The 26,503-nt window shown below is 44.8% G+C and overlaps 1 protein-coding gene across 5 annotated transcripts in view; it reads left to right on the top strand.

Annotated features, from left to right (window-relative positions):
• The window catches only part of KCNMB2 (potassium calcium-activated channel subfamily M regulatory beta subunit 2), a 315,905-nt gene that overhangs the window by 188,796 nt on the left and 100,606 nt on the right, over positions 1 to 26,503 (top strand). Inside the window, exon 1 of one of the 5 annotated variants that reach the window (XM_079978281.1) lies at positions 17,885 to 19,272. The exons of 3 other annotated variants lie outside the window; for them this stretch is intronic. Coding sequence is in view for 1 of the 2 variants with exons in the window: in XM_079978279.1 (XP_079834405.1) it covers positions 21,593 to 21,684 (92 nt within the window). In the remaining variant the exon portion in view is untranslated. Of the gene's footprint in view, positions 1 to 17,884; positions 19,273 to 21,376; positions 21,685 to 26,503 lie in introns of those variants that run through there. One more of the 5 variants, XM_079978279.1, reaches the window with a different exon arrangement.

A 26,503-nucleotide genomic window follows, 5' to 3' on the forward strand; every position in this document is an offset into this window, starting at 1 on the left:
TGTTTGACTTGACTTGAAAGAACAGGATGGAAGCAGTGTGAATAAACATGTGTCTTCCAAAGGGGAAGGTAGTTTGGAGCACATGCCCTCTTCTGGATTGTATAAGTATTAATTTTCTTATATCTCAGGATATATATATATATATATATATATATATATATGGCAAAGGTAAGATAAAGGATGGTTACGTACAGTCAAAGGTGACTATGGAGTTGCTGCACTCATCTCACTTTCAGGCCAAGGGAGCTGGCATTTGTCCACAGACAGCTTTCTGGGTCATGCGGCCAGCATAACTAAACCGCTCCTGGTGCAACAGGACACCATGATGGAAACCAAAGCACACGGAAATACTGTTTACCTTCCCACCACAGCGGTACATATTTATCTACTTGCTTTCAAACTGCTAGATTGGCAGAAGCTGGGACAGAGCAACAAGAGCTCACCGCTTCACGCGGTCGCAGGTGGTGCTGTGGTCTAAACCACTGAGCCTCCTGGGCTTGCCGATCGAAAGGTCAGTGGATATAAATATACACCACATACACAAGGTCAGGCCTTTCTAATTCATCTGAAAAATCTACTAAACCCTAATTTGATATTTCCAATTTTCCCCTTGGCCCATTGACATGCACTCCAAGAGTAGGATAATCCTACCCTTATTGTGAAGCTATCCAAGGGGTAAAGGGGGAACTAATCTACTTAAGTCAGGGTTGGGTCTATGGGATCTGTGGTTTTTACTTGAGTAACAAGAGTCAACAACTCGTGCAACTAACTTTGTGCCCAAGACATACACTGAGAATGTAAGAATTCAGAGTCCAGGAACACCAGAACTGAACTGAGTTTACAGTCTTTCCACACAAAAATCCATCTACGTGGGGCTACCTTTGAAGGTGACTTGGAAACTGCAATTAATCCAGAATGCGGCAGCTAGACTGGTGACTGGGAGTGGCTGCCGAGACCATATAACACCAGTCCTAAAAGATCTTCATTAGCTCCCAGTATGTTTCCAGGCACAATTCAAAGTGTTGGTGCTGACCTTTAAAGCCCTAAACGGCCTCGGTCCAGTATACCAGAAGGAGCATCTCCACCCCATCATCCAGCCTGGACACTGAGGTCCAGCTCCGAGGGCCTTCTGGCAGTTCCCTCGCTGCAAGAAGGGAGGTTACAGGGAACCAGGCAGAGGGTCTTCTCGGTAGTGGCGCCTGCCCTGTGGAACATCCTCCCAGCAGATGTCAAGGCAATAAACAACTATTTTACTTTTAAAAGATAAATGAAGGTGGCCCTGTTTAGGGAAGTTTTTAATGTCTGGTGCTGGTGCAGCCAGATGGGCGGGGTATAAATAATTATTATTATTATTATTATTATTATTATTATTATTATTATTTTAATTACACTTCACTGCATGTCTCCTTCTCCCCAACTGCCAGACACATGCCCCATTCTCACATTCAAAATCACTCCAGGTGGACCCAATCTAACCCAAGGTGATCCGGCATTGGCCAGATATTTAGTCTGGGATCCCAAATCAGTTTGTTCTCTAGGATTCAGCCAGACCTGATGTGCAGCCCTAAAAAATAATAAGAACAAATATAATAAATAAGAATAAATGTTATGGATAAAAACCAGTTGCATCAGGCTCCTCTGGACCGATCTGCAAAATAAGTTTCCTACTCTTTCCATAAGGCTGCCTTTCCTGCAAGGCTCCTGTAATACCATCAAGGCAGGTATAAACAAAAGTCACTTCTTATTGCTGCAGACAGCAGCAGCAGAAAGCCTCTGAGTGCTTGACTCTTGGAGACTGCCATAGCAATCCCACAGAGGGAACCTTGTCAATGGCAGCGAGTGATACCATGCCTTTGAAGGGAATACTCCTAACAATCGGGTCTGACAGACCTGTTGTTTTAGCAGAAGGTTTATCATTGTCTCTGCGGAAATTAGGTGTCCTCCACTGCACGGATTTGCAAACATGAAAAGACAAGTCTGAGTCGATTGACTGGAATCTCAATGACGCGGTGGTACAGCAGGATAACAAGGGCAGGACGTTTAATTCCTGCCAACGTTTCCAAAACCCCACAGACACTGTTTTGACTAAGAGTCTAAAATGCAAATCGAACCGTACCTCTGATCATGAAGGCAGCTCTAGGGGAACAAAAGGGAAACAGCTCCCACACTATCCTCCAATGGAAGATCAGCCCCTGTATTGTTAACATGGTGTGAGGAGCGAGCATTGTGTAATATATACCTGAAGGAGAGTCTCCACCCCCATTGTTCTGCCCAGACACTGAGGTCCAGCGCCGAGGGCCTTCTGGCAGTTCCCTCAATGCGAGAAGCCAAGTTACAGGGAACCAGGCAGAGGGTCTTTTCGGGAGTGGCACCCGCCCTGTGGAACGCCCTCCCACCAGATGTCAAAGAGAAGAACAGCTACCAGACTTTTAGAAGACATCTGAAGGCAGCCCTGTTTAGGGAAGCTTTTAATGTTTAATAGGTTATTGTATTTTAATATTCTGTTGGAAGCCGCCCAGAGTGACTGGGGAAACCCAGCCAGATGGGTGGGGCATAAATATAATAATAATAATAATAATAATAATAATAATAATAATAATAATAATACAGTGGTACCCTCAGGTTACAGACGCTTCAGGTTACAGACTCCGCTAACCCAGAAATAGTACCTCGGGTTAAGAACTTTGCTTCAGGATGAGAACAGAAATTGTGCGGTGGCGCAGCAGCAGCAGCGGGAGTCCCCATTAGCTAAAGTGGTACCTCAGGTTAAGAACAGTTTCAGGTTAAGAATGGACCTCCAGAACAAATTAGGTTCTTAACCTGAGGTACCACTGTACTAAGTAGCAAATAAATTCCTATGGACACGCTGTAAAGGACAGTAAGGTGTAGTGGAAGATGTTCTCTATTGCTCCAGAGCAGAGATGGGGGAACTTTTTCAGCCCAAAGTAGCCACATGCCAGCAGTGGGAGGGGCCAGATAAAATGTAGACGGGGCCACAATATAAATGTTGACGTTGTGGAATAGGCAGAGCTCTACACAGACTCACCTGCATGCCTCTATCCACTATCTAGACAAACAATAGGCATTGTCAGAATTCAGGGACACATTCCAGTCAGGCTCAAACAATCAAGGAAGGTGTGATGCCATAATGATGTCTCAGACTAGCCTACCTCACAGGAATGTTGTGAGGGGGGGAATAGGAGGGGCAATTAGAGCTCTTTAGTGGAGAGAAGGGATAAAAATGAAGCAAATGAGCAATGTATTTTATCTCTCCTATGATGGGGGGGGGGAGTCAATATAAGTAGAAGAACTGTTTATTAAAAAAAAAACACCTCATATTAAGGAGCAGAGGCAATGATTTTCTACTTAGGTGTTCTACTTTGCCAGGTTGGGGGGTGGGGCAGTAGGTGGTAAAGCCATACCTCTCATTTCACGGTTCTAGTTTCTACAGCTTTGAACACAAAAAGGTCAAAATCAGATGCAAATTATATACTCAGCTTCATATCAATGTCTCCTTACACTGTCTTAGAAATCTGCAAGTAAATTAAACCGTGTACAAATAATGCATATTATCCTCACCGCTCAAATGTTCATGGTTTATAAAGCTCAGTAGATAACTTTCAGAGCTTTTAAAATCCCCAGAGAGCTTGAAAGTGTTGTTGCAAGTATGCAGTGAAACCTGGAGCCTATTCCTCATCAAGATTTGGCTAAGGTTTTCTGCGATATATAAGGGGTGGGAAACTTTTTATTTCAGCCTGGGGGCCACATTCTATTGTGGCCAACTTCCCAGGGGCCATGTGGCAGTGGTGGGCGGAGCCAGAGGCAAAAGTGGGCAGAGCAATTAATATAAAGTCTACATTTGTACCGTAGGTAAAGGTAAAGGGACCCCTGACCATTAGGTCCAGTCATGCGACGCTCATCTCGCTTTATTGGCCGAGGAAGCCGGCTTACAGCTTCCAGGTCATGTGGCCAGCATGACTAAGCCGCTTCTGGCGAACCAGAGCAGCGCACGGAAACACCGTTTACCTTCCTGCCGGAGCGGTACCTAATGATCTACTTGCACTTTGATGTGCTTTCGAACTGCTAGGTTGGCAGGAGCAGGGACTGAGCAACGGGAGCTCACCCCGTTGTGGGGATTCGAACCACCGACCTTCTGATCAGCAAGTCCCAGGCTCTGTGGTTTAACCCACAGTGCCACCAGTGTCCCTACCTTTGTACAGTATCCTCCATCAAATCATAGAATTGTAGAGTTGGAAGGGACCACCAGAGTCATCTATGTCCAACCTCTTGCAATGCAGGAATCTTTTGCCCAACATGGGGCTCAAACTCGCAACCTTCAGAATAAGAGTCTCATGCTCTCCTAACTGAGCTAAGAAGGTTGATGCTTGTAAACAAAAGGTGGTCAGGAACACATTTCAGCTAGGCAAAAAGTCTTGTGAAAAGGAGGGACATGGCTTGCAAAGAAGGAGTATGACATGGGGAGGACAAATTTGGCCCCCGAGCCTGTGGTTCTCCACCCCTGATGTTAAAGCATAGGCATGTTTTGTCAAAGGCAAATAACCCTGGAGCTACGCAATTACGTTGCCATGTAAATAATAGCAATGATTTCTGTATTTGTGAGGGAGGGGAAATGAGGCTGGAGTTAATGTAGCATCAAATGAATTTTCCATTTTAGTAATTAGGCATTGGCTTTCTTTTTAAATATTTCATGCAGAGAGCAGCTAAATAGAATGGACAATCTATTGCGAGACAACAGAGGGGAATAGTTTGAATAAAACTTTTTTTGCCTGAGGCAATAGATATCAGCATGTATCATCCATAAGCAAGCGTCGTTATTTGATGGAAAAATTGCATGCTGTAGGACCAGCTATTAATGATCATTGCAGAGCCAAAATGAACAGACTTTTTCTATGCAATGCAATGCCCTTCCTGGCCAGGAGATCGAATCCAAATCTTAGATGCTAATAGCAAATTAATTCTGCAGGAAAAATTGTGTCATCCATGGACAAAAGAGAGACATCAGCATGCTCAGAGAAATCCCCAGGTTTGCTGAACTGGGGGAGAACCTTGAGAAAGAAAACAAGAATGGGGAATTATTGTGGGCTGAGCATGCTCAGTGGATGTGGAATGCTGCCTGACTATTGGGAGCAAAGGAGCATCAGAACGGAGTATCTTGCAAAATGGCATAGTTGGCTGTCTGGTAAGGGCAAAAATGGAAAAGTTGAAATGGAGTGTCTTAAAAGGTGAAGTGGCTGGCTTGAAACCTGAACAGGTACACTCCATGCTGCAAGATTTCGTTTCCGGTTCCACTGCTTCATTCCATTCTGCAAGGCTTGTTTTCTAGCAAGATTTTTTCTAGCGAGGTTACAACAAATGGGGGAGAACAACAGAAACTGAAAAAGGAAAATAATATAGTAAGTTGTTTCTAAAACACATCTGGTTAATATGAGGCTGGAAAAGAAAAGAAAAAAAAATTAGCAAGTCTAAGAGCCAAAGAAAATGTGGAATAGGAGAGCTCTGAACAGATCACCCATCTGTTACATCTTCCTTATACCATCTGCAGAAGATGCTAGAGGGCATCAGCTAGTGACCCAAGTGAATAGACAGCCTCCTAGGAGAAAAGATTGCCTTTCAGATCTCCTGGTTTCTGGCCACTTATTATTGTTTAGTCATTTAGTCATGTCCGACTCTTTGTGACCCCATGGACCAGAGCACACCAGGCACTCCTGTCTTCCACTGCCTCCTGCAGTTTGGTCAAACTCATGTTACTAGCTTTGAAAACACTATCCAACCATCTCGTCCTCTGTCTTCCCCTTCTCCTTGTGCCCTCAATCTTTCTCAACATTAGGGTCTTTTCCAGGGAGTCTTCTCTTCTCATGAGGTGGCCAAAGTATTGGAGCCTCAGCTTCAGGATCTGTCCTTCCAGTGAGCACTCAGGGCTGATTTCCTTAAGAATGGAGAGGTTTGATCTTCTTGCAGTCCATGGGACTCTCAGGAGTCTCCTCCAGCACCATAATTCAAAAGCATCAATTCTTCGGCGATCAGCCTTCTTTATGGTCCAGCTCTCACTTCCATACATCACTACTGGGAAAATCATAGCTTTAACTATACGAACATTTATCGGCAAGGTGATGTCTCTGCTTTTTAAGATGGTATCTAGGTTTGTCGTTGCTTTTCTCCCAAGAAGCAGGCATCTTTTAATTTTGTGACTGCTGTCACCATCTGCAGTGATCATGGAGCCCAAGAAAGTAAAATTTCCCACTGCCTCTATTTCTTCCCCTTCTATTTGCCAGGAGGTGATGGGACCAGTGGCCATGATCTTGGTTTTTTTGATGTTGAACTTCAGACCATATTTTGCACTCTCCTCTTTCACCCTCTGACCACTTAGGGCTTTCTAACTCAAGAATGACCACTAATCATGACAGCTATGTATTGCCTCCACTAACATTGGCAATATGCCTCTGAGTACTAGCTGCTGGGGAATAACAGTAGAAGACACTAACCTCAACCTTTTTGCACTTATAGCTTGCTTGTGGGTTTCCTTGGAGACATCTAGTTGGCCACTGTGGGACGAGAATGTTGGACTAGATGGGCCTATGTTCTGATCTAGAACAACTGTTCCTACATTCTTAACCAACTTCCTGATAAGCATTATGGATCTTTCAGTATCAATGACATACAACAACTGCACAGGGTCCCCATCAGCAACATTGTCAACACCGCATTTGGAACCAGCCAAAGTTTCTAATGCTTTTCAAAGATCCGGTAAATGATGCATTAAGAGCAATCTATTTGATTGCACCCCATTGTTTTGTAATAATTGATTATGAACAGGGAATTATAAAGCTGCTGTGTTTATTAATGAAGGGGGACTTCTGCAAGAGAGCTTGGTGGGGTTCTTTTTTACTCTGCCTAGTCCTTTCAAAACCTTTTGAAACGTTGCCTGCATTTTTATATCTGCCTCTGTAAGAGGCAGAAACTTCTGTGAGCAAAAAGCAATGCTTTGTGCACCACTTGTTGGCAAAAAAATAAAATAAAAAAGTGGCATCAAAATGCTGGAATATTCAAAAGAAAACAGATTAAGTTAAACCAAACAGAGTGGGTCCGGTCTATTTAGCTAGAGTTCACTGAGATCAGTGGGGAAGGAGACAGGTTTTGGTCATCACTGTTTCAGTGAACACGACATACAGAGTTAACTGTGTTATTGTTGGTTGTGCTATTGTGTATAGCAAGGAAGAGGGGGAATGAGAACCTGAGCTACAGGCTGCCTGTTTGATTCATCACCTTCTGATAACTCCAACCTAACCATGAAGCAACAGAAACAATCTTTGAGAGTGTTCATTATTCGGGGAAGAAATATACTGCCTCAGCTGGAGGGGGCGGAAGGATTGATGGACTTGCAGCAGTGGAGGAAACCATGATGTGCTCCTTCTTCACCAAACTGCCTGAGGACAAAAGCCAAATACTGAAAGAAAGAGAGTGACTGTTCCTGTAATACTTTCAAGTAGGCTCTATTGACTCAAGGCCCTGGGAAGTAGATATCACACATTCAGTGTTCTGCAGAATCCTGATTTTCTGAGTTTCCAATGCAAATTAATTTATGAATGTGGCAAACAAAAAAGACACCCAAAATAACAGCACTGGACTTTTTTTATTAGAAACAAGTGATAGGGAGATGCATTTGGAACTGTGGGAAGAGGGAGGCAGAGAATGAGAAGGTGAGCCTCCATTCACCATTAGCTCTGGCTCTTCCCATTACTGGCTTGTGGCCCCTGAAAGATTACCCCCAAGGGAATGTGGCCCTCAATTGGAAAAAAGGTTTCCCCATCTCCACTATAGACCTATTTTCCTTTGTCAGATGTTGGGAGAGTATGCAAGTGTCATGGAGACAGCCTGGTCGATGGGCCTTCTGTGTTTGCGATTGTTGTTTGTTTTCTTACAAAGGTCACAAGCAAACGCCTGCAAAAACTCCTAAAGGGTATTCTAAATGTTGAGGTTATTAAGCAGTCAGGTACAAATAAAAGGTCCATTGCAGCAGATGGAGGACCTGAGGCACATGCGTGCCTGTGAAATGTTATTGGCATTTGATGCTGTGATAATTGCTTCATAATGTAAGCAATTTTGTTATGAATGTGAACATGGCAGACGATTCATTCTATAATGTATCATCTCGAGCTCAAGCTTCAGTCCTTTGACTTTTGTAATTTCCCAGAGCGAAATGAATGAAGATTGCAATACGCTTGAACTTAATTTATGCCATCACACGATGCATATTTTAGAAAGTGCGAGTTCATTAAATGGCTGAACTAAACTCTAGCACTGTGTGTGTGTGTGTGTGTGTGTGTGTGTGTGTGTGTGTGTGTACACACAACATTAAGGCTGCAAACCTAAACACACTTACTAGGGAGTAAGTGGTACAGAAAATAACAGCAAATGCACACACACACACACAAACACACACACACCAATTCAAAGTAGACACTACTGGCAGCAACCTAATCATCTAGCTGCGAAAGCTTGTTGGAAGAAGAATGTCTTCAATTGCTTCTGAAAGGTGCAGATAGCGGGAGCCTGTCATATCTTGACAGGAATGCTATTCCACAGAACAGGAGCAGCCACACTGAAAGCTCAGCTCCAGGTTACTGAGTTCCTTTTTGCTACAAGATGGTGAGTAGGGAATTGCTGTCGCTTGGAGCTGTATCCCTTGTGTTTAAACATCTGCTTAAAAACTCACCTTTCCTCTTTCTGTCAGCTCTCGCAACTTTGCCATTCCCTTTTCTTTGGGTCTCTCACCTTGCTTGGAATCTAAGCCAGAGGTCACAGCCTGCGTCTCTCACTTAGTTCTCAGATAAAGAGCCTGGTTTATATCAGTAGTCTAGAAATTACTACCAATGATCGTACCTGTCAGCAGGAATTTCTGGCATCAGCACTGCACATTTTCAGCATACAGCCCCAGAGGATGAACTGCTATATCAGGCATGGTGAACCAGTAGCCTTCCAGATGCTGTGAAACTCCAACTCCCATCAGCTCCAGCCAGCATGGCCGTTGGTCAAGGATGATGGAAGTTGTAGTCTAACACTGAGGCCACAGGTTCCCCAACCCTGTGCTATATCATAGACGAGGGTGATACTGAAGATGCTTACATTAATGTGATCTTCAAATAGCCTCTTTAGTGAGCATCCTTTACTGCAGATATGGGCTTTACTGAATGACTGTGTGCATTTATTCCATGGGTGCTGTGTCTTGTCCAACAGAAGTCCTATGTTGGTAGGGAAACAATCTGTGCGGATGCTTATCCACTCATCATGGGAATGTGATCATTTCTTATGTGCAAATAGTTTATTTAACTTTCATTTTCATTGTTTATATGTCATTGTGCTGCGTAGAGGGGCTGAGGGTTGTGAACAATAATGTTTGCTGTACCACTGCAAGCAACAACCCACCAATCACCACTAGACTGTTTGAAAATAAGAGGCAACAGCCAGGCTAACTCCTGAAGTTCTGCACCCTTCACTTGGGACAAAGGTCCCATCTGTCCAATGACTGGGCCTGCCCTTGCCTTAGTTACAGCAAAGAAGGCTGCAATCTATCTGCCTCTATTTATAGCCCAATCTGCAAATATTTTTCATGCAATCTCAGTACCACTCATGGACTCTCTTGCTGTAGCGATTATCACCCCTGTTACCTCATGGCAATTTTGCAGTACTTCAGATGCATTGATTATCACATTAAGCATGGCTTTCCTTATGGGAATGAGCTAAAAATAAGCATTGTGGGTTTTTTTCCCCTCTCCTAAAGTGAATGGAACATTTCCCTGTATGCACTACCAGCAGCTTGCGAAGGAGGCTGACTTTTCTGCAGTCATGAAACTTGCCCTTCAGGAGGTCCAATTCATAAAAAAAAAAACACACACACTCTTCCTTTGCCCTCGCTAACTTCATTGAAGGTTTATCTCAGAATGAAGACTAGGCAGGAGGGGATATCTGAGGAAAAAGAAGACTGACTGTGGATTTTAATGAGCATCCAGGAAGAACCTACAGATAACAGTGGAAGTGAAGCAAAGGAACACAAGAAGCTGCCTTATACTGAATTAGACCATTGTTCCATGTAGCTCAATATTGTCTGCTCCGAATGGCAGTTGCTTCCTTAGATTTCACACGGTGAAAGTGATGCTGTTGAGACTCAGCTTACGTTAGACCCAGAAGCTGAAGACTAAAGGTGGGAAGTGGCTGTCCAAAGTTTCATATAGATGACATTGCATGTCAAGGTCCCGAGCCACCCCCCACTCCCCCTAGTAGAATAAAAACACATGACTCAAATATTTAAGGTTAATGGGCTAAAAAAGACCACAAATTGGTTACAGATGATGAGCGGTATTGGCTTAGGCATTGGATCTAACCCACTATATCTGACTCCAGCCCATCTGCAGGGAGTCCAGGAAGGGTTAACCACCAGTAGGGGGAGTCCTGCTGATGCACACCAACTAGGAGCTCCCCCGGGGGTCACCGATAGGGATCGTGCCTTAGGCCCTAACCTCCCTAGGCTTTGGACAGGGCCATGCCCCTCCAGAATCCTTTATCGGACTACCCTTCAATATGTGGGGCAGGTGATGGCTCTGCCTCCCCTCTTCCATCTACAAACTATACCAATGCCTAACCGCCAATACCAAGAAAGTTGTGACGATTTGCTATGAGGTAGGCGAAAACCAAGTGTCTGATGCCAATTTGCCAAGTGGAAAAATTCCTACCAGGCCCCTCAATGGCAGCCAACGGAAGTCCATAGCAAGGTCAAAAGAGATGAAAACCTTAAAGGGTGGGAGGGTGGGAAAACCAGAACAGCTGGAAGCCAGAAAGAGAAAGATCTCCCAGCTGCGTCCTGCCTTTATCGAGCAGGCCACACACCCAGACCAAGCAGATTGGTCGGCCTGGCCAGTGACGCAGCCAGGAATCCCCCAGTTGTGCAGGGCTGGCCACCCACACCCTGCGCACATGGGGGGGGGGGTTGTGAGAGCCTGCAACACCACCTCCTCCTTAAGGTGGAAGTGGCCTTCCCAGACAAGCTGGAGAGGCCAGGGATGGAACATAGGACCTTTGGTGTGCAAGGCAGATGCTCTGCCATTGAGCTATGGTCCAAGCGTGACCAAATGCCCCCTTTTTAACTTTGAAGCAATGGGATTGTACGCCACATGGGTGACAGCTGGGATGAGCACAACCATGGGATGTATAAATAGCCACTGCCACCTTTTGCTGCTTTCCCAAAATAGCAACACTTGGCTGAGAGAAGCAGGAAGAGTGGGACGAAATTGCACAGAAACTCATTTTTAAAAGAATCGCAACACTTTCTCCCCCAGGGGTGCAGGGGGGACAGAGGAAGGTTTGAATATCCTTGCTGCCCCTCCCCCATATTAATAAATCAATGTCATTGTCTGCTTGGAGCCAAATGTGAGCAATAACAGTCTTCCTTTTTGATTTTTTTATAAAAATTGTTCTCATTTCAAAACTCAATCTGAGTCGCATTGTGATGATTATTAAAGTGTTGGGGGGTTGCATGGAGAAAGGGAGAGGGATTTGGTGGCTCTGAGAGCCAGGCTCAAAAAATGTAGACAAGCAGGACAGGGTGGTAACCATCGCCCAAAATTGATTGCCACAGATACCAGTACTCAAGGTTTGGCACATGGACTCTGTACACAGAGGTGCCAGGTAGACGCCATGACCAGTAGCCGTTCATAAATCTGTGCTCTGTAAATTGGCCTAATACAGGGGTTGCCAATCTTTTCGGCCAATTGGGCTCATTTGGAATTTTGTGCTGTGGGTGCCATTTACAAAAAAAAAAAGGCTGCTGTGGGGGGGTGGCATAACACAAAACAGTGTGCCTTTGGCACCCACAAACTTTCAGGTGCTTCTGGATTTAGCACTCTTTGTGTTCAGAAGACCCATTAAATGCTTCTCAGCGGGATCCATGTGTGACATCTTTCTGTTCAGCTAGATCCATGTCTGACATCTTTCACCTTTCATAAGTTGTCCACCTTCAAGCCACTTGTGGGCAAATGCGCTAGGGAAAGCAGTGCTGTAAGCGGGCATCAAACACAGGTAAGTATTTCTCTAAGGAGGAGGAGGAGGAGTTTGGATTTGATATCCTGCTTTATCACTACCCTAAGGAGTCTCAAAGCGGCTAACAATCTCCTTTCCCTTCCTCCCCCAAAACAAACACTCTGTGAGGTGAGTGAGGCTGAGAGACTTCAAAGAAGTGTGACTAGCCTAAGGTCACCCAGCAGCTGCATGTGGAGGAGTAGAGACGCGAACCCGGTTCACCAGATTACGAGTCTACCGCTCTTAACCACTACACCACACTGGCTCTCATTATGGTACATAATGAGGAATATCCATAAGAGGTTCCACCTCCTGGATGTCAGACAGTATCCATCCCTGACTCTAATCATTATATGGAGGGGGGAGAATTAGAGTCCCATTGCTACTTCTCAACACCTGTTCCTCCTTTATGGAAACCAGCCCCAAATAAGAGCAAAAATTCTCATCAGCAGTAGGCTAAAAACTGGTAAGGAGGTTCCCCTTACCCCAGGCTGATACCTGAAGTAAAGGTGAAACATTGCACAAAAGGACTTCCCTCTGATACTATCAATTGCAGAGCAGAGCTTCCTTCTGCTCCTGGTTCAGTACCATGGACAAGGTTCCAGAAGCAACTGGTGAAGGACAACTTTGGGAGCAAACTTTAGGAGACAATCATTTGAGAAAATAATAATGAGTTTGTGCATATGGGCATCACTGGCCAATCTTCTTCTGGGGCCTCATTTTGGGTGTCCTCGTTTCCCCATCTCCTCTGCCACATTAGAAATACAAGGGATAGGTATCTGAGGCATGTGGAACCCTTGAATGGCTTGCCAAGGCTGGTTTGCCTGACTCCCATCACTGTCAGTCAGATGGCTGATGGGAGTTGTAGTACAAAACATCTTGAGGACATCTGAAGGTTGCTGCCTCTTGGTAGTGAAGACTTCATTCCAGCACGTTTTACTGAGTTCCAGCTGATATTTATTCAGCTACTGGCTTTCTCGTTTCATTATAGCTTGTGCTAGAGTTTCACTGATATTTTGTTGTTTTTATTGCTATTCTCATGTACCATTATTATCCGATGCCTTGAATATTAGAAAAACATGATGCATGAACTACTATCGCTACACACTGGAAAGATCTATCAGGGGCCACCCTTCCAGCATGGTATATAGCAAGGTGTGAGAAATAGCCTTACTAGAAAAACTCACTTATAAGCTAAGAGTAGCAAGAGGACAAAAAGACACACATTTTTTTATTTTTGCAATATGGAATGATTTTATTCAGTATGTAAAATATGACTCTCACAATTTGAGTGAGAGTAAACAGTTTTTCTAAGTATATGGCTGTTTCTCTACCCCCCTCCCCACACACTCTCAGTACACATTGTTGTATGGGTTTGTAGTGTGAGTTTTTGTTTTTATTCTTTATTATCCTGAGAATTGTGTAATTATGCTCCTGACAGTACTCGCTTTCCCTTCCCTTGCCTCCTCCACCCCAGTTTTTATTTCTATTGTTATTTCATTGTTTATATTTGCTACATATCTCTGAATGCCATTTTGAAACAAAGTGCCTTCTTAAGATAAGTGAACCTGCAAAATTATTTTTGTTTGGTTTTGGGGTTTTCTAAAAAAATTGTTTTTATCATTTTATATTCCTGCATTTTTCAAAACCTTAAAAAAAACCAACCTATTTTCACAAAAGAAAAGCATGGGACAAATGCTGAAAAAGAATCAAGAAAAATGCATTTGATGGTGCAATCCCCATTGCCGGGCAACCGCAAGAACCTAGCTTAAGACCTAGTCCACCCTTGTCTATGATGTTTGTTACAGTATGACTGCAGTTTCCTAATTTCCGCTCTAAACCTTCTACCTATGTCTATATAGATATGGAAACCAAAGGATAAGGAGCCTGATACATACGGTGGGTGGGGAGGGAGTCAGCAGTTTGCTGAGTGAGCTCAGACACCCCATAAGAACAGTACAGCATCCCGGCTGCCGGGGGACAAGTTCATTTTACATCTCTCAAGCTGCCATTTAGCATGTGCCAAAGTCTTCCTCTGCGTAACAATAAGGAAAGGTCAGTCCGATGCAGACAGGTGCAAGAGTCGTGAAGAAGGAATCTGACAATAAAGGTTAGCTAGTTAAATGTCATCACTAAAGGGAAGACAACTCAAGCTGCTGTGAACACATGAAGAAGTTGATTTATTCTGTGCCTGATGGCTTGGCCACCATTCCAGACCAGGGGTAGCCAATGTGGACCCTCCTGAGGTTGAGGGACTACAACTCCCTCCATCCCTGATCATTATCTGTACTTGAAGGGGCTAGTGAGAGTTGGGAGTCCAACAACTTCTGTCTCCCTTTGCTGAAATTGTGGAATACCCTCCTCACAGAGGTGTGTCTAGCATCTTCATGGTACATCTTCTGCCATAGATGCTGAGGATAGACCTCTTTACCCTGACCTTTGATGGTTATGGTCTTTTGTTTTGGGAGAACCATCTCTTTTGTTGAATCCATACTTCTGCACTAGCTGGAACAGATTTGCTGCTTTACTTACATGTATCACTGTATGTTGCATTCTTGTATCCCATATGGGGACCTTGTGGTGATAGGTGCATAAGAAGACTTGTAAGTAAATTAATAAATAACTTACACCTGAAGGTTACCATGTTGATCACCCCGGTGTAGACTAATGCTGCTTTGTTCTGAGTCGCAAGAATTATCCCAGGTCACCTGCGAGGATCTCTTTGAACCCGGCCACCTAAAATTGTACCTGGAGCCTTCAGCTTTGAAAATATGTGATCTGCCACAGACCCATAACAGACTCCTGCTCTGCCTAAATCTGAGGGATTGTGGGGCTCGGAGCTCGTCTCCTCACCAGCATAAAGTTCATGATTGTGCCAGATCTAAACCACTGAGCCATACATTCTGTGGCAAAGACCCGAGCCCCCCACCCCCACCCATGCAACATGGCTGTAGATATTAAAGATTTATAATGTTTATCATTGGGACGCAGGTGGCGCTGTGGGTTAAAGCCTCAGCGCCTAGGACTTGCCGATCGAAAGGTCGGCGGTTCGAATCCTTGCGGCGGGGTGCGCTCCCGCTGCTCGGTCCCAGCGCCTGCCAACCTAGCAGTTCGAAAGCATCTCCGGGTGCAAGTAGATAAATAGGGACCGCTTACCAGCGGGAAGGTAAACGGCGTTTCCGTGTGCGGCTCTGGCTCGCCAGAGCAGCGATGTCACGCTGGCCACGTGACCCGGAAGTGTCTCCGGACAGCGCTGGCCCCTGGCCTCTTAAGTGAGATGGGCGCACAACCCCAGAGTCTGTCAAGACTGGCCCGTACGGGCAGGGGTACCTTTACCTTTACCTTTAATGCTTATCATTAGTGCCACAAGCTGAAAGCATTGGCAGATTAATCTGCCAAATAATCTGCTAATTATTTGGGATTGCTCAAATAAAGATGTAATTGTAGATTAAAATCTGCACAGACACAGTTAATTGGTGGTGCTGTCAGCATCCAAGGTTATGTGACATGGGAATCTTGCTGGACCTCTTGCCACAGCAGGCAATGCAGATGTGACAGCCCTATCAAATGTGTGCCAAAGGAGATAAAAAATAAATTAAAACAGCTTTTCCTTCTGTTCTGTATCCAAAGCCAGGAAAATAGCTTCACACCATGAATTGAGCTGTTGGCCTCCTTTCTTCACAAGATTAAGGGGAGGGAGGCACCTTCATTAAAAGCTCTACAATATGTAAATTTATTTAAATCTAATAAATAGATGGGTTGGTGGATTCAAGAGCTAGAATGCTGCATTAGATATGTGGTAGTCACTGCATAGAAGAGACTTGAGTTCCGGTCCCCAGTGAGCCATGTTGGGCTTTCACAGAGGGTTTTGTTCAGACGCCACTGCTCTGGTCCCAAGCCATGAAGGGCTTTCCAAGGTCAAAGCCAGCATCTTTAATGGGGTCCAGACACAGACTGTGCAGTTTCTGTCAGCAGTCCTGCAGCTGTGTCCTGAACAAACATAGATATGCTAATGAACTGTCTATCAATATTTATATTAGATTGTAGCATTCCATCAAACTCTTCCAAAATTCCATCACGCTGGCCAAGAAATAGAACCCGTGGGGATATGTAAATAGTGGCTGGTGTGAACCTCATTGTGTTTATCTCAGATTTCATCTGGGACCCAGTTGAAAGGGGGGGCCACCTGGAATTACATGGGGCAGATTTAGCTCATCACACACCCACACCCCATGGTTTCCTTGAGAACATGTCTTTACTCATGTATAGATACATATGTTTGTCTATATCTCGTATATACTTACATGCAGGGTCCCACTGAACTTTCACAGGCAAATATTTTCATCATGAAAGGGGGTCTTTTGGAGGACTTGAAACAGCCCCTGAAAGAAGACTCCAAAGCTTACCTTTTTGGTATGCATTTGCTCACTGTTTGCAAGCCCCGCCCATTGGTGCCATTTTGTGTCTTCCTCTTCACCAAGTGATCCCAGCCAATTGGGGATCACATTGTCATTCTGATGGCATTACAGTGACAACCATCCAATCAAATCTGGCATTGTGACTTGGTCACGTTGAGGGCAGCTGCAGCCAAGTCAGAGTGAGGTCAATGCTTCCTATATTGCACTGCTTTTGTTCTGCATGGAGGTGGGGAAGAAAGGTGAATGTGGCTGCCATTCTAGCCTCTGTCACCACCTGTGTGCCTAGGTACCCCACACAACAAGTTAGGGAAGGTAAAGGAGTGGCTAGTGTGGCTACTTCATCTTAGGTAATATGGTTGAAACATCAGCCCTCTTCACAGCTTACTCCTTATATTAAAAAGTGAGGAGTGATTTTCATTGCCCATGAACAAGTGACACTTGCAGCAAAAGGCATTGGGGGGGGGGGAGCAGCCTTTAAAAAGAAATGTTTCCAGTAAATAAATTAATGAAACTCCATTAAACTGTCTTTGGAACCCCTATGCCCTTAAAAATAAAACCCAGGAGCCATGTTCAGGAGTAAGGAGAGGGTGGGAGAGAGGGAAGGGCCTTTGGGCTATGGGATGTATGCACAGCTAGTAAATTGATATAGTGTAGAGAAGTTCAGAGCATTCCGCTTCTCTCTTCCTAATGACAATGCCACACTGCCTCACTTTCCCTCTCCTGCACAGCTCTTAAAGGTACAGGAATGCCATCAGACGATATCTGCATTCTCTCTCTCTCTCTCTCTCTCCTAAAGGCGTGGATTGCAGGTGCCATGGCCTACTTGAAACCAGAGAGTTGTTAACCTCACTTTGAACCAGCTTTTATATGACAGCATGTCTTCTTCCAGGCAATGTCAGCCTTTAACAAAAGCAAGCATGCAGCCTGGAAGAAAACACTGAAGAGGCTGTGATTAGGCACACAAAGAGAGGGGTCAGCTGGTGCGCTAATTGCCCAGGAAGCGGGTTACTAAGCAGCACCTCCTAACCCAGTTGTTATTCCCCGGGGACGCCGCCATCCACTCCAACCTTTGCAGCCTGCTGTCTGTCTTGCTCAAGACCCAGATCAAAATGTCTCGCTACTACAGACGGTGAAACACCGGCAACAGCACCGCCCTTTCTCATCTTATAGCAAAATGGCAAGCAGAGGGCCCAAATACTGTAGCATTTGATAACAGTAAGTTGGTAGTTCATCTCCCCTCCCCACACAGTTCCCCCCCCCCTTCAAAAAAAAAAAAAACCATGTAGGCTTTCCCAACCAAATTACAGATCAGGAAATGGGTGTTTCCCTGACTCACCCTCCTCCGCGCATTGAATTTACACAGCCAACAGGCATGCTGGATCTCTAGGTAAAATGTACCTAGGCTACAATCATCCTTCATTCTCACTGTATTTTATCTTTAAATCAGGCCCGGGGTGTGTGTGTGTGTGTGTGTGTGTGTGTGGAATCATTGGAGAGGAACCGCTAGTTACCAAGGAGACTCCTAGATGAATCAGAGAGACTGGCTGGTATCTTCTTTAATTCACGAGACCATAACATTTTAAACGAGAGGAGGAAATACGATGCCAAGTCTGAGAGAGACGAGTTTCCCCTCCCACCATCAGCACCAAGGATAGCTCCTCTCGCTTGTCTTGCCATGAGAAGGCGTTAGCTGGCAGAATCGAGGAACAGATTACGGCGGAGTGAAGGGGGATTTCTTCGGGTCGCTGTTTAGTTCGGGGAGAGAACAAAAGACAGGAGACCATTCAAGGGCAAAGTGGTCCTTATGGAGCTGGCAGGAGAAACAGCTGAAAAGCCACGTTTCCCACCCAGGAGGGAAGACCGAGGCAGAGAGTCCGGGGAGCCCCAGAGATGCGTTGGTCTCGTCGTCGTTCTGCACCCTCGGCGCTCCTGCGAATAAAGACCCTGCCCTTTCTTCGTGCACTTTTCCACGGCTGGAGAGAGAATGGCGCTACCGGGTTCCTTTAAAATCCTGAGAAAAGACCCTCATCTGTATTCAGCATCGGGAGTTCTCGCCAGCCTTTCGGAAGGTGCCGGCCGCCGCTGCTTGAAATCCTGGCAGTGAAAGGCTCCTCTCGGTGCCTGACTCCGACACAGTTTCACCAACTGGCAGGTGAAGTGACAAGTTTGGCAAGGGACGGAGGGACTTGGCTTCACCACAACACCAGCCCCGACATCCCTTGCCTGCCAGAGGGGGTTCCCATCATGTCTATGAAGCGTGTGAAGGGCTCGGGCAGTAGGAGAGATGTAAACACAGCAGGGTGGCATTTTCAGAAATGTGGCAATAGACTGGGAGCCCCGTCAAACAAAGTTTGGCTGAAAGAAGCTTGGCTTTTATAGACCCTTTTCAGCATCGAGATAGTTTCTCTCTCCCCAGCCCACCCCCACCCCCCTTACAAATGGATTGGCGTAGCTCCTTTTAAGAACAATCTTGAACTTTATTTTATTTTATTTTCCCCTCCCTTGCCATTTTCCCCACCCACCCGCTTTCCCGGTTGAGAAACAAATTGTTCAAGGAAGCATCATCAGAATGTTGAGAATAGCACAAAATCATTCTAACCGCTAGAACTGAAGGCTCAGGGAAGGATCCCACATGGAAATCGCTTGGTTTCTCAGCAAAGGTGACAACTACAAAAGTATGTAGATTGAAGGGAGGAAAATCACTGTGTGTGTCAGAGTCAATTGAAATCTCCATATTTGGAACAGCTGGACCACCGTTGCTAAGGTAACATTATCAATTAAAGATTTCTTAATACATCAGGACACAGTGAAATGTATCAGTGTGTGTATTTTGTGTGTATGTGCATACATATATATATATATATATATATATATATATGATAAATTGAATGCCTTCTAGGAATGGGATGTTATTCAACGATACTGACCTCCCATTATTAGGCGTGTTTTACAATATGGATTTCTAGGATGGGAAGATCTGGTAGGAAAGGCAACTAGAGTGTTAGTTAAGGATTCAAATCAAGGACCTTTTTTCAAGGCAACTATTTTGAAGTGCTTTTGTGACATGTATAATACTCCCTGAAATGAGCTGCCTGTAGCATTTATGATCTGAAACGAAAGGCTAACCAGATTAGAAGGAATAATGTTTCCGTGATGGGCATTGTGAGGCTTATTGCTGGTAGAAGAAAGTAGTCTGGTTTTTATCATCTTGGTCTGCAAATTTGGGTAAGAGGAAGGTTGGATCTGGGGAGAGAGAGAAACAGCATTAGAATGTTGAAAATCCGTGAAGAAAATGTGAAACCTTTACTGCACACCAAGGGAAAGCACCATAAAATTCCTAGCAGTAGCCGAAAGCTGATCACTAATTCCCTGTTGTTTTCTTTTCTTTTAAATGATATATTATACCTCCTTTTAGAGAAAGACTGCACGTTCAGCCTATGACATTACAGTTCATCATCTAAGGTGTTTCTTATTTGCCTTCTGGCTAAGGGGATATGAACTTAGAATATACTGGCAAATATGTCTGGTCTCCCGAGTTTGACAATATCCTAAGTTTTTGCTGCCAGACTTTTTCAAAGACTTGCTTGTTTTCGTTTCACTTGATGACAGTGTGTTTCAAATATATACTTACCAGCACTTAACTCTCATGTAGGGTCAGCAGTGCTTTGATGTGATAAGCAACATCCCACCCTAAGCAGGTTTACTCAGAAGTAATTTCCCTTGAATTCAGTGGCACTCACAGCCTAATCCAACGCATGCCTGGAAGTGAGTCACTTATTCGCTTGTGAGCAAGGTTGGGGTTGTAGGCTATCTTTGAGTAGCATGCAATTTCTCCTGGCTAGCTAAAGTTAATTTAATGCTTGCTCCGAACCCCCCTGCCCTGGAGACTGGTTGTGTGGTGCACAGGCATCAACAAGAAATGTCACCAATTTCACTGTGTCTTAGCTGTGACTTTCTTTCTTTTTTGCCATGTGAGGATATTGAAACATTTCAGGGGTGAGTGGTTTGTTTGACATGGAAAATCAGCTGAAGTATGGAATACTTTTGTGTTTTGCCCCAAGGTCATCTAGAAAGGCAGAGAAGTTGGTTTCAGGTGAAGCCTTGGCCTCTAGCTCAGAGCGAAAGATTGAGAGGCCCACTAAACTCATTTCGTCTTCTGACCTTTGCCAAGTTTACAGCAGTCTCAAAGCGGCAGTGGAAGTTAGGGAAAGTTGAGCACCGAGAAGCCAAATGCTTAGACTATGTTGTACATGCGCCTGAGTTAATGAGAATTGAGTGTGAGTACTAATACAAGAGAAACCAGTTGCCCATTTAACAAACTTCTAAGGTGGGGGGAAAACTCTGTTTGCAGGTTTTGTTTATCCTTCACTGTACCTCAACCTATCATTTCTGTCTACTTCAGGCATCTGACAAAGTTGTTTGTTGCCTACAAATTCCACACGAAACAAGTTGGTTAGCTTTTGTGGTTAGTCATGAAGCATCTTTTGTTTGATATACAGATTCTGAAAATTTCTCTCCTTTCAGCCTGATCTATAAAGTGTGGCATCACATTTGTGTTTGTTACAGAAAACAAATGTTCAGATTTCCTCCCCGCCCCCTTTAATATATATTCTGAACTTAGGGGAGATGGACTCCTTTCTCTGCATTTTTCCCTCCACTAACTTTGGTGTCAGTATAGAAACTTCCTTAACTCCCTGTCCCCAATGAGCCCCCTGGTCTGAAAGACGATATGCACTGCTGTCTCTGCTATGCATGACAACAGCTATGGCAGGGGGATCTCTTGGGATTGATCTGGCATGTTAAACTGCTGGGTTTGGATGGTTTTGCTTGGCAACTGACCCAATGTGAAAATCTTCTGAAGACCAATCAAGAGGCAAGGTCATCCTGTGAGCCATGCAGTTGCTGCATGCTGCGCTGCCTAGCTGAAGACTGGCACGTGGGTCCAGGTTCACTCATTTGAGAGGCAGCATTATCAGCTTCTAGAGTGGAGGAGAGAGCATGCCCATTTGGGAACTGGCTTTCCTGGGTGATACGGGTGGTCCTTCAATGGACTCTGGTGGGAACCCATTCCCAGCCTTGCTCCGATGCCAGAACATATTCCACTCAAGGAAGGCACAACCAAGGAAAGGGGGAGATCTCCAAGAAGACCCAACTTGCCTGGCCCTTCCAAACACTGGTAAATATCTCTCTCTCCCTCCCCTGCTTCCTCCCTCTTTCTGTCCCTTGAGCCTATGCTAGCTTTTAAAAATATCTCCCTAAAATTGGACATCCCTCTTCAGGACCATTGAGAGCGTCTACGCTGCTCCATGGGAGAGTGCACATTTTCACAAATGATGCTAAGAAGCTTTTGCACGGGGAAGTTCTACATTGACTATAAATTCTAGCCAAATCTAGGTTCTACGCCGAAGTCTGGAAGATAGGAAAGGTTGTGCCAATACCAACTGAAGCATCGTTTGTAAAAATGGCCTGCGCACTACATCCTTGTGCAGCTCCTTTATTCAGATTGATGTGTTGTCTTGATAGTCTATGTAAAATGGTGGTGGTGATCTGAGCATTGTGAATATTTTTGGAATAATGAAGAATTTCCCAGTGAGGGACACTAGAGTCTTGAGATGGAAGAGAAAGCGTAGAGAGGAGAATGGAATGCGGGTTTTCCTCTTTCACCAATTTTGGCATAATTTGCCCACCTGAGTGGCTGTGATGATAAGAGTGATGAATGGCAGAGAAGTATATAGTGAATTTCAGGCAGGTGCATAGGGAGTGCTAATGTTTATGGTAATTGCTCAGAGGAACAGAGTACTTATATTTTAACATGAACCATTACTCAAGCTTGTCTATATGTTATTGAAGCTGGACTGTTGCCTCTAAACCTAGAAGCATTGTGCTGGATTGGGACTTGTGATGAAGGAATGTCACTCTTCATGTGTTCAAGTGTGCTCTCTTCTCTGTTAATATATCCCAGGGCTGAGTCCTGGAACTGAAAACAAGGTCTGGAGCTGACCTTTAATAACCTTCCATTCAAATTAAGTGTTTATTGAAGTAAGAAAAAACATTAGATCATTGGTATCAAATGACAGAGCTTGTCCTTCCGTTATAGTGCTACTTCTGGAGAAATACCATTCTGCAAGTACCTAGTTTTGTATGTAGTACACCACATGTACAACGTGGTGTAATTGGATTGGGCTAGGGATATCTGGGTTTAAATCATCATGGAGATGGTGAGAGGTCACATAGGGGAAGAAGAAGAGTCAAAAGTTTACAGCTGATATTATGCATCCATTGAAACTGCTTGGGTCAGAAGTCAGGGAACACAAATGTTCTGCTTATGATGTTTGATCATTTCACAGGTGCAAGTCATCACTTGAAGTTGTAATCACCAAGCGTTTAGCATACAACTATGTGAACTTGCCTTCTGTCCATCCGTTCAAAGGATTTAGTTTCTCACAGTCCATTGTTTTGATGGCATCTACAACTTATTTCATGGAGCAATGCAAGGGTCTCCCTGGGTAAGATGCTTGTACCAGACTTTGCAAGCCACATAGCAAAACTTCATTTAACATATCACCTAAATGACTGAGCTATGAATCAGAAAATCCTGGATTCGTATCTTGCTTCTGTCCTGAATTTACTAGAAAGCCTTAGGATGTCACTATCTATTAACCTCTGCTCTCTCACGTCATCTACCCACATAGGGAATATAAATGTACACTTAGAGGCAAAGGTTTATTTTGTGTTGTGAGGGAAAGGGTATAGAAGAAGAGTTTGGATTTGATATCCCGCTTTATCACTACCCGAAGGAGTCTCAAAGCGGCTAACATTCTCCTTTCCCTTCCTCCCCCACAACAAACACTCTGTGAGGTGAGTGGGGCTGAGAGACTTCAGAGAAGTGTGACTAGCCCAAGGTCACCCAGCAGCTGCATGTGGAGGAGCGGAGACACGAACCCAGTTCCCCAGATTAAGAATCTACCACTCTTAACCACTACACCACACTGGCTCAGTAGTAGACCATCTGCTTGGCATGCAAAATTCCTCAGGTTCAATCCTCAGCATGTCCAGGTATGTCTGTCTGGGAATATCTTCTGCCTGGAACCCTAAAGTGATGCTGCCAGACAGGGTAGAAAATTCTGAGCTAGATAGACCAATGGTTTGATCCAGTATAAGGTAGCTTCCCATAGTGTGTGAAATGACTCTTGGAAAACTTCCCCTGTGCTCCCCATTCAGTGACAAGTTGGTAGCACACTGCGAAAGTCCAGCGCTGCAATCCACTAATTCATTTCATAAAAACTATTGAGATATGCACAGTTCTTCCTACCCATATTGGTTGCAGGATTCCCTGTGTTACTGTCGGTCCTCAACCACAAGTTACATGCAAGGATGCAGGCATGTGTAGTATGCCTGTCTACTCAGCCAGCAAATGTAATGAGATCTTTTGCTCGGAGTCATGGTGTACCATGGAGAGATTACATTATACACTAGTTTGTGGAGTAATTAGTACTCAGTCAACATAACAGAGCTTTGAATCAAAGAAGGTACAGTATTATTGCAAAGCCAAAACATTGATTAATATGCGGATTGTTACAGAATTTTAAAAGGTTGGTTAAGCAACCAGAATTCAAATCAGACCAGCAGCATAGTTACAGCTAAGACAGTGCAAAGTAGGAAGGCTCACCTACCAAATATGGAGAAAAGGGGGAATTGAGAAACACCAGGCAAACAGAGTCTAATTGGTATAAGGGCGGGGATTAGATAAATAAGTGCCACTAGCAGCAGCAGGTCTAAGCTTAGGAACTGGAGGGAGGGGAAAGAGTCGAGATTTTTGAAAAGGAGAGGGAATATCACCTCCCCTGGGCCAGATAGAAAGAGATGGGAAGCAGAGCCTGGAAGTTGTTCTTGGCATAAGACTAACAAGGGTTCCTGGGGTCAGTTGCAGGCGGGATCTGGGATGAGCTGAGCCCTGCAGCTGCATTGTGTAGCTTCCTTGTGGGGGTGGCATGCAGCAATGCACTCCCTGGGATCCTAACTAAGCCATGTGTAAAACAGCAAACATAGAGAAGGGAAGGGAGACCTAGTAATCAGGGGTGGAAGGGAGCCATGCTGTCTCATCGAAGGGGGTTGGAGCAGTATGAGTGTCCCATGCGATGGACCCTACAAGAGAACACCCAGGGCATGTTCATTCTGGCTCAGCCAGCTGATCTGTGGACACAGCAGAGGGAGGTGGAAGTTAGGCTGGATCCTCATTCAGCTCCATCGTATGGCCTGGAAACCCAGCAAGGACATTTTATTTTAAAGGCTTGCTTTCCCACTGCCAGGCTTAGGGAGAGCAGCTGCAGCAGCGCTGCTGCTAAATGGAGTACAGATCAGGTGTAACTTTATTGTGGCTTAACAACACCGGTTCTCTTTATGCTGGCATCTTGTGTGTAGGATGGCTCCCAAAGCCATCCTAAGATATCTCAAAGCTCTTTACCCACAGGATCCAGGAGCGCTAAAACACACGGTAAAGTTCAATACATGCATGCAAGTGCTTATAAGTGTCAACCAGTAAAACACTCAAAAGAAAAGCAAGAGACTCAAAACAAAATTACTGAGGTTGAAAATGTTAAGCGGTATAGTCTAGTGGTCAGCAGTGGGATAATGCTAGGGTAAAAAAAGAGAGAGATACATTTCCAAGAAGCATCTAAAAAACACACTACTTTGGGCTAGTCAGTGTGACACCCTCAAAATGTTGCTGGACTACAACTCCCATCAACCCCAGCCAGCATGGATGGTGGTCAAGAATGTTGAGAGTCATAGTCCAACAAGATCTAGACTAGAGGGCATCGCATGAGCTATGCCTGCACTATGGACTGTGCCTTCTGAATGGCAGGAGGGCGTGTGTTACAGAGGACAGGCAGTGGTGGACCTCAAAGCTTGAACTGTCATGGGGGCTCCTTCGCAAGCAGCAATGAGGTCTGGCTAACCACTGTGATCTTCTTCAATGGGGTTCTTCCACGACAGATCACCACACCTTTACAATGTCTGTGCTACTGAATCTCAAACTTTGGGATTGTCAAAATATTAGCAATCTTGAGGAAACACCTCAGAGGGCCTTTGAGGATGTTTGCAGGGTCCAGGTTATGGGGAGAGGTGGTCTTTGAGCTATTGTGGTCCTGGCCATTTAAGCCCTAATGGGTCAAAACCAGCACTTTGAATTGGGGCAATATGCTCAAACCAGCTTGCCCCCAGGGAACAACCTAACCCCAAATTCTCACCAGTTTACAGACCTTCTTCAGAGGCAGCCCTACATATAATGCATTGCAATAGAGGTTACCAGAGCATAGATGACAGTAGTTAAGCTACCCATGTCCAGCTGTCCAGCCTCCTGCCAAAGCTGATGGAAGGCCACTCCATGCCACAGAGCCCACCTGAATCTCTTAAGGAGAACCTGGTTCATTGCCTCAAGTGCCTTAGAGAAGGACAAGAGAATCATGTAGATTAAAAAAAAAAAAAGTATACTGGCGTAGTATGTGTCTCACTTATGCGACTTTCCCCCTTTTGCTCCCGACTGGAATGGTCTCTGTCTGTCTCTATCTATCTCCAGCATCTTGCTAAAGGCTGCCAGTATCATTTTGCTCACATGGAACCTCTTTAAATGCATCTCACATTTTCCCGCTATGCAGGTGCAGGCGCTGGGAGCAATTAATCAAGAGATGTGAGCCACTCTCGGTGCCGTTGAGTCATTTCTCTCACACCCAATGGGCCAGTGGAGACAAACTTGGGTAGCCAGGTGTCATGGCTGTCCTGCTACCGGCCGCGGACTTTAAGGCTCGCTAAGTCCATTGATCTTGCACATCACAAACGTGTATTTCACCGGAAACTGATCTCAGACAGCAGTTTTGCTGCCGGCGCTATTGTTATCATTATCATGGCAGAGATGCAAAACGTATTTTCAAGATCTCTTTAGAGCTCAAGGGAAAACTAGAGTCAGCTAGATTGGGGGCTGAACTGATGAAAACATA

This window comes from Podarcis cretensis (genome assembly GCF_951804945.1).
Source record: "Podarcis cretensis genome assembly, chromosome: 5".
NCBI lineage: Eukaryota > Metazoa > Chordata > Lepidosauria > Squamata > Lacertidae > Podarcis > Podarcis cretensis.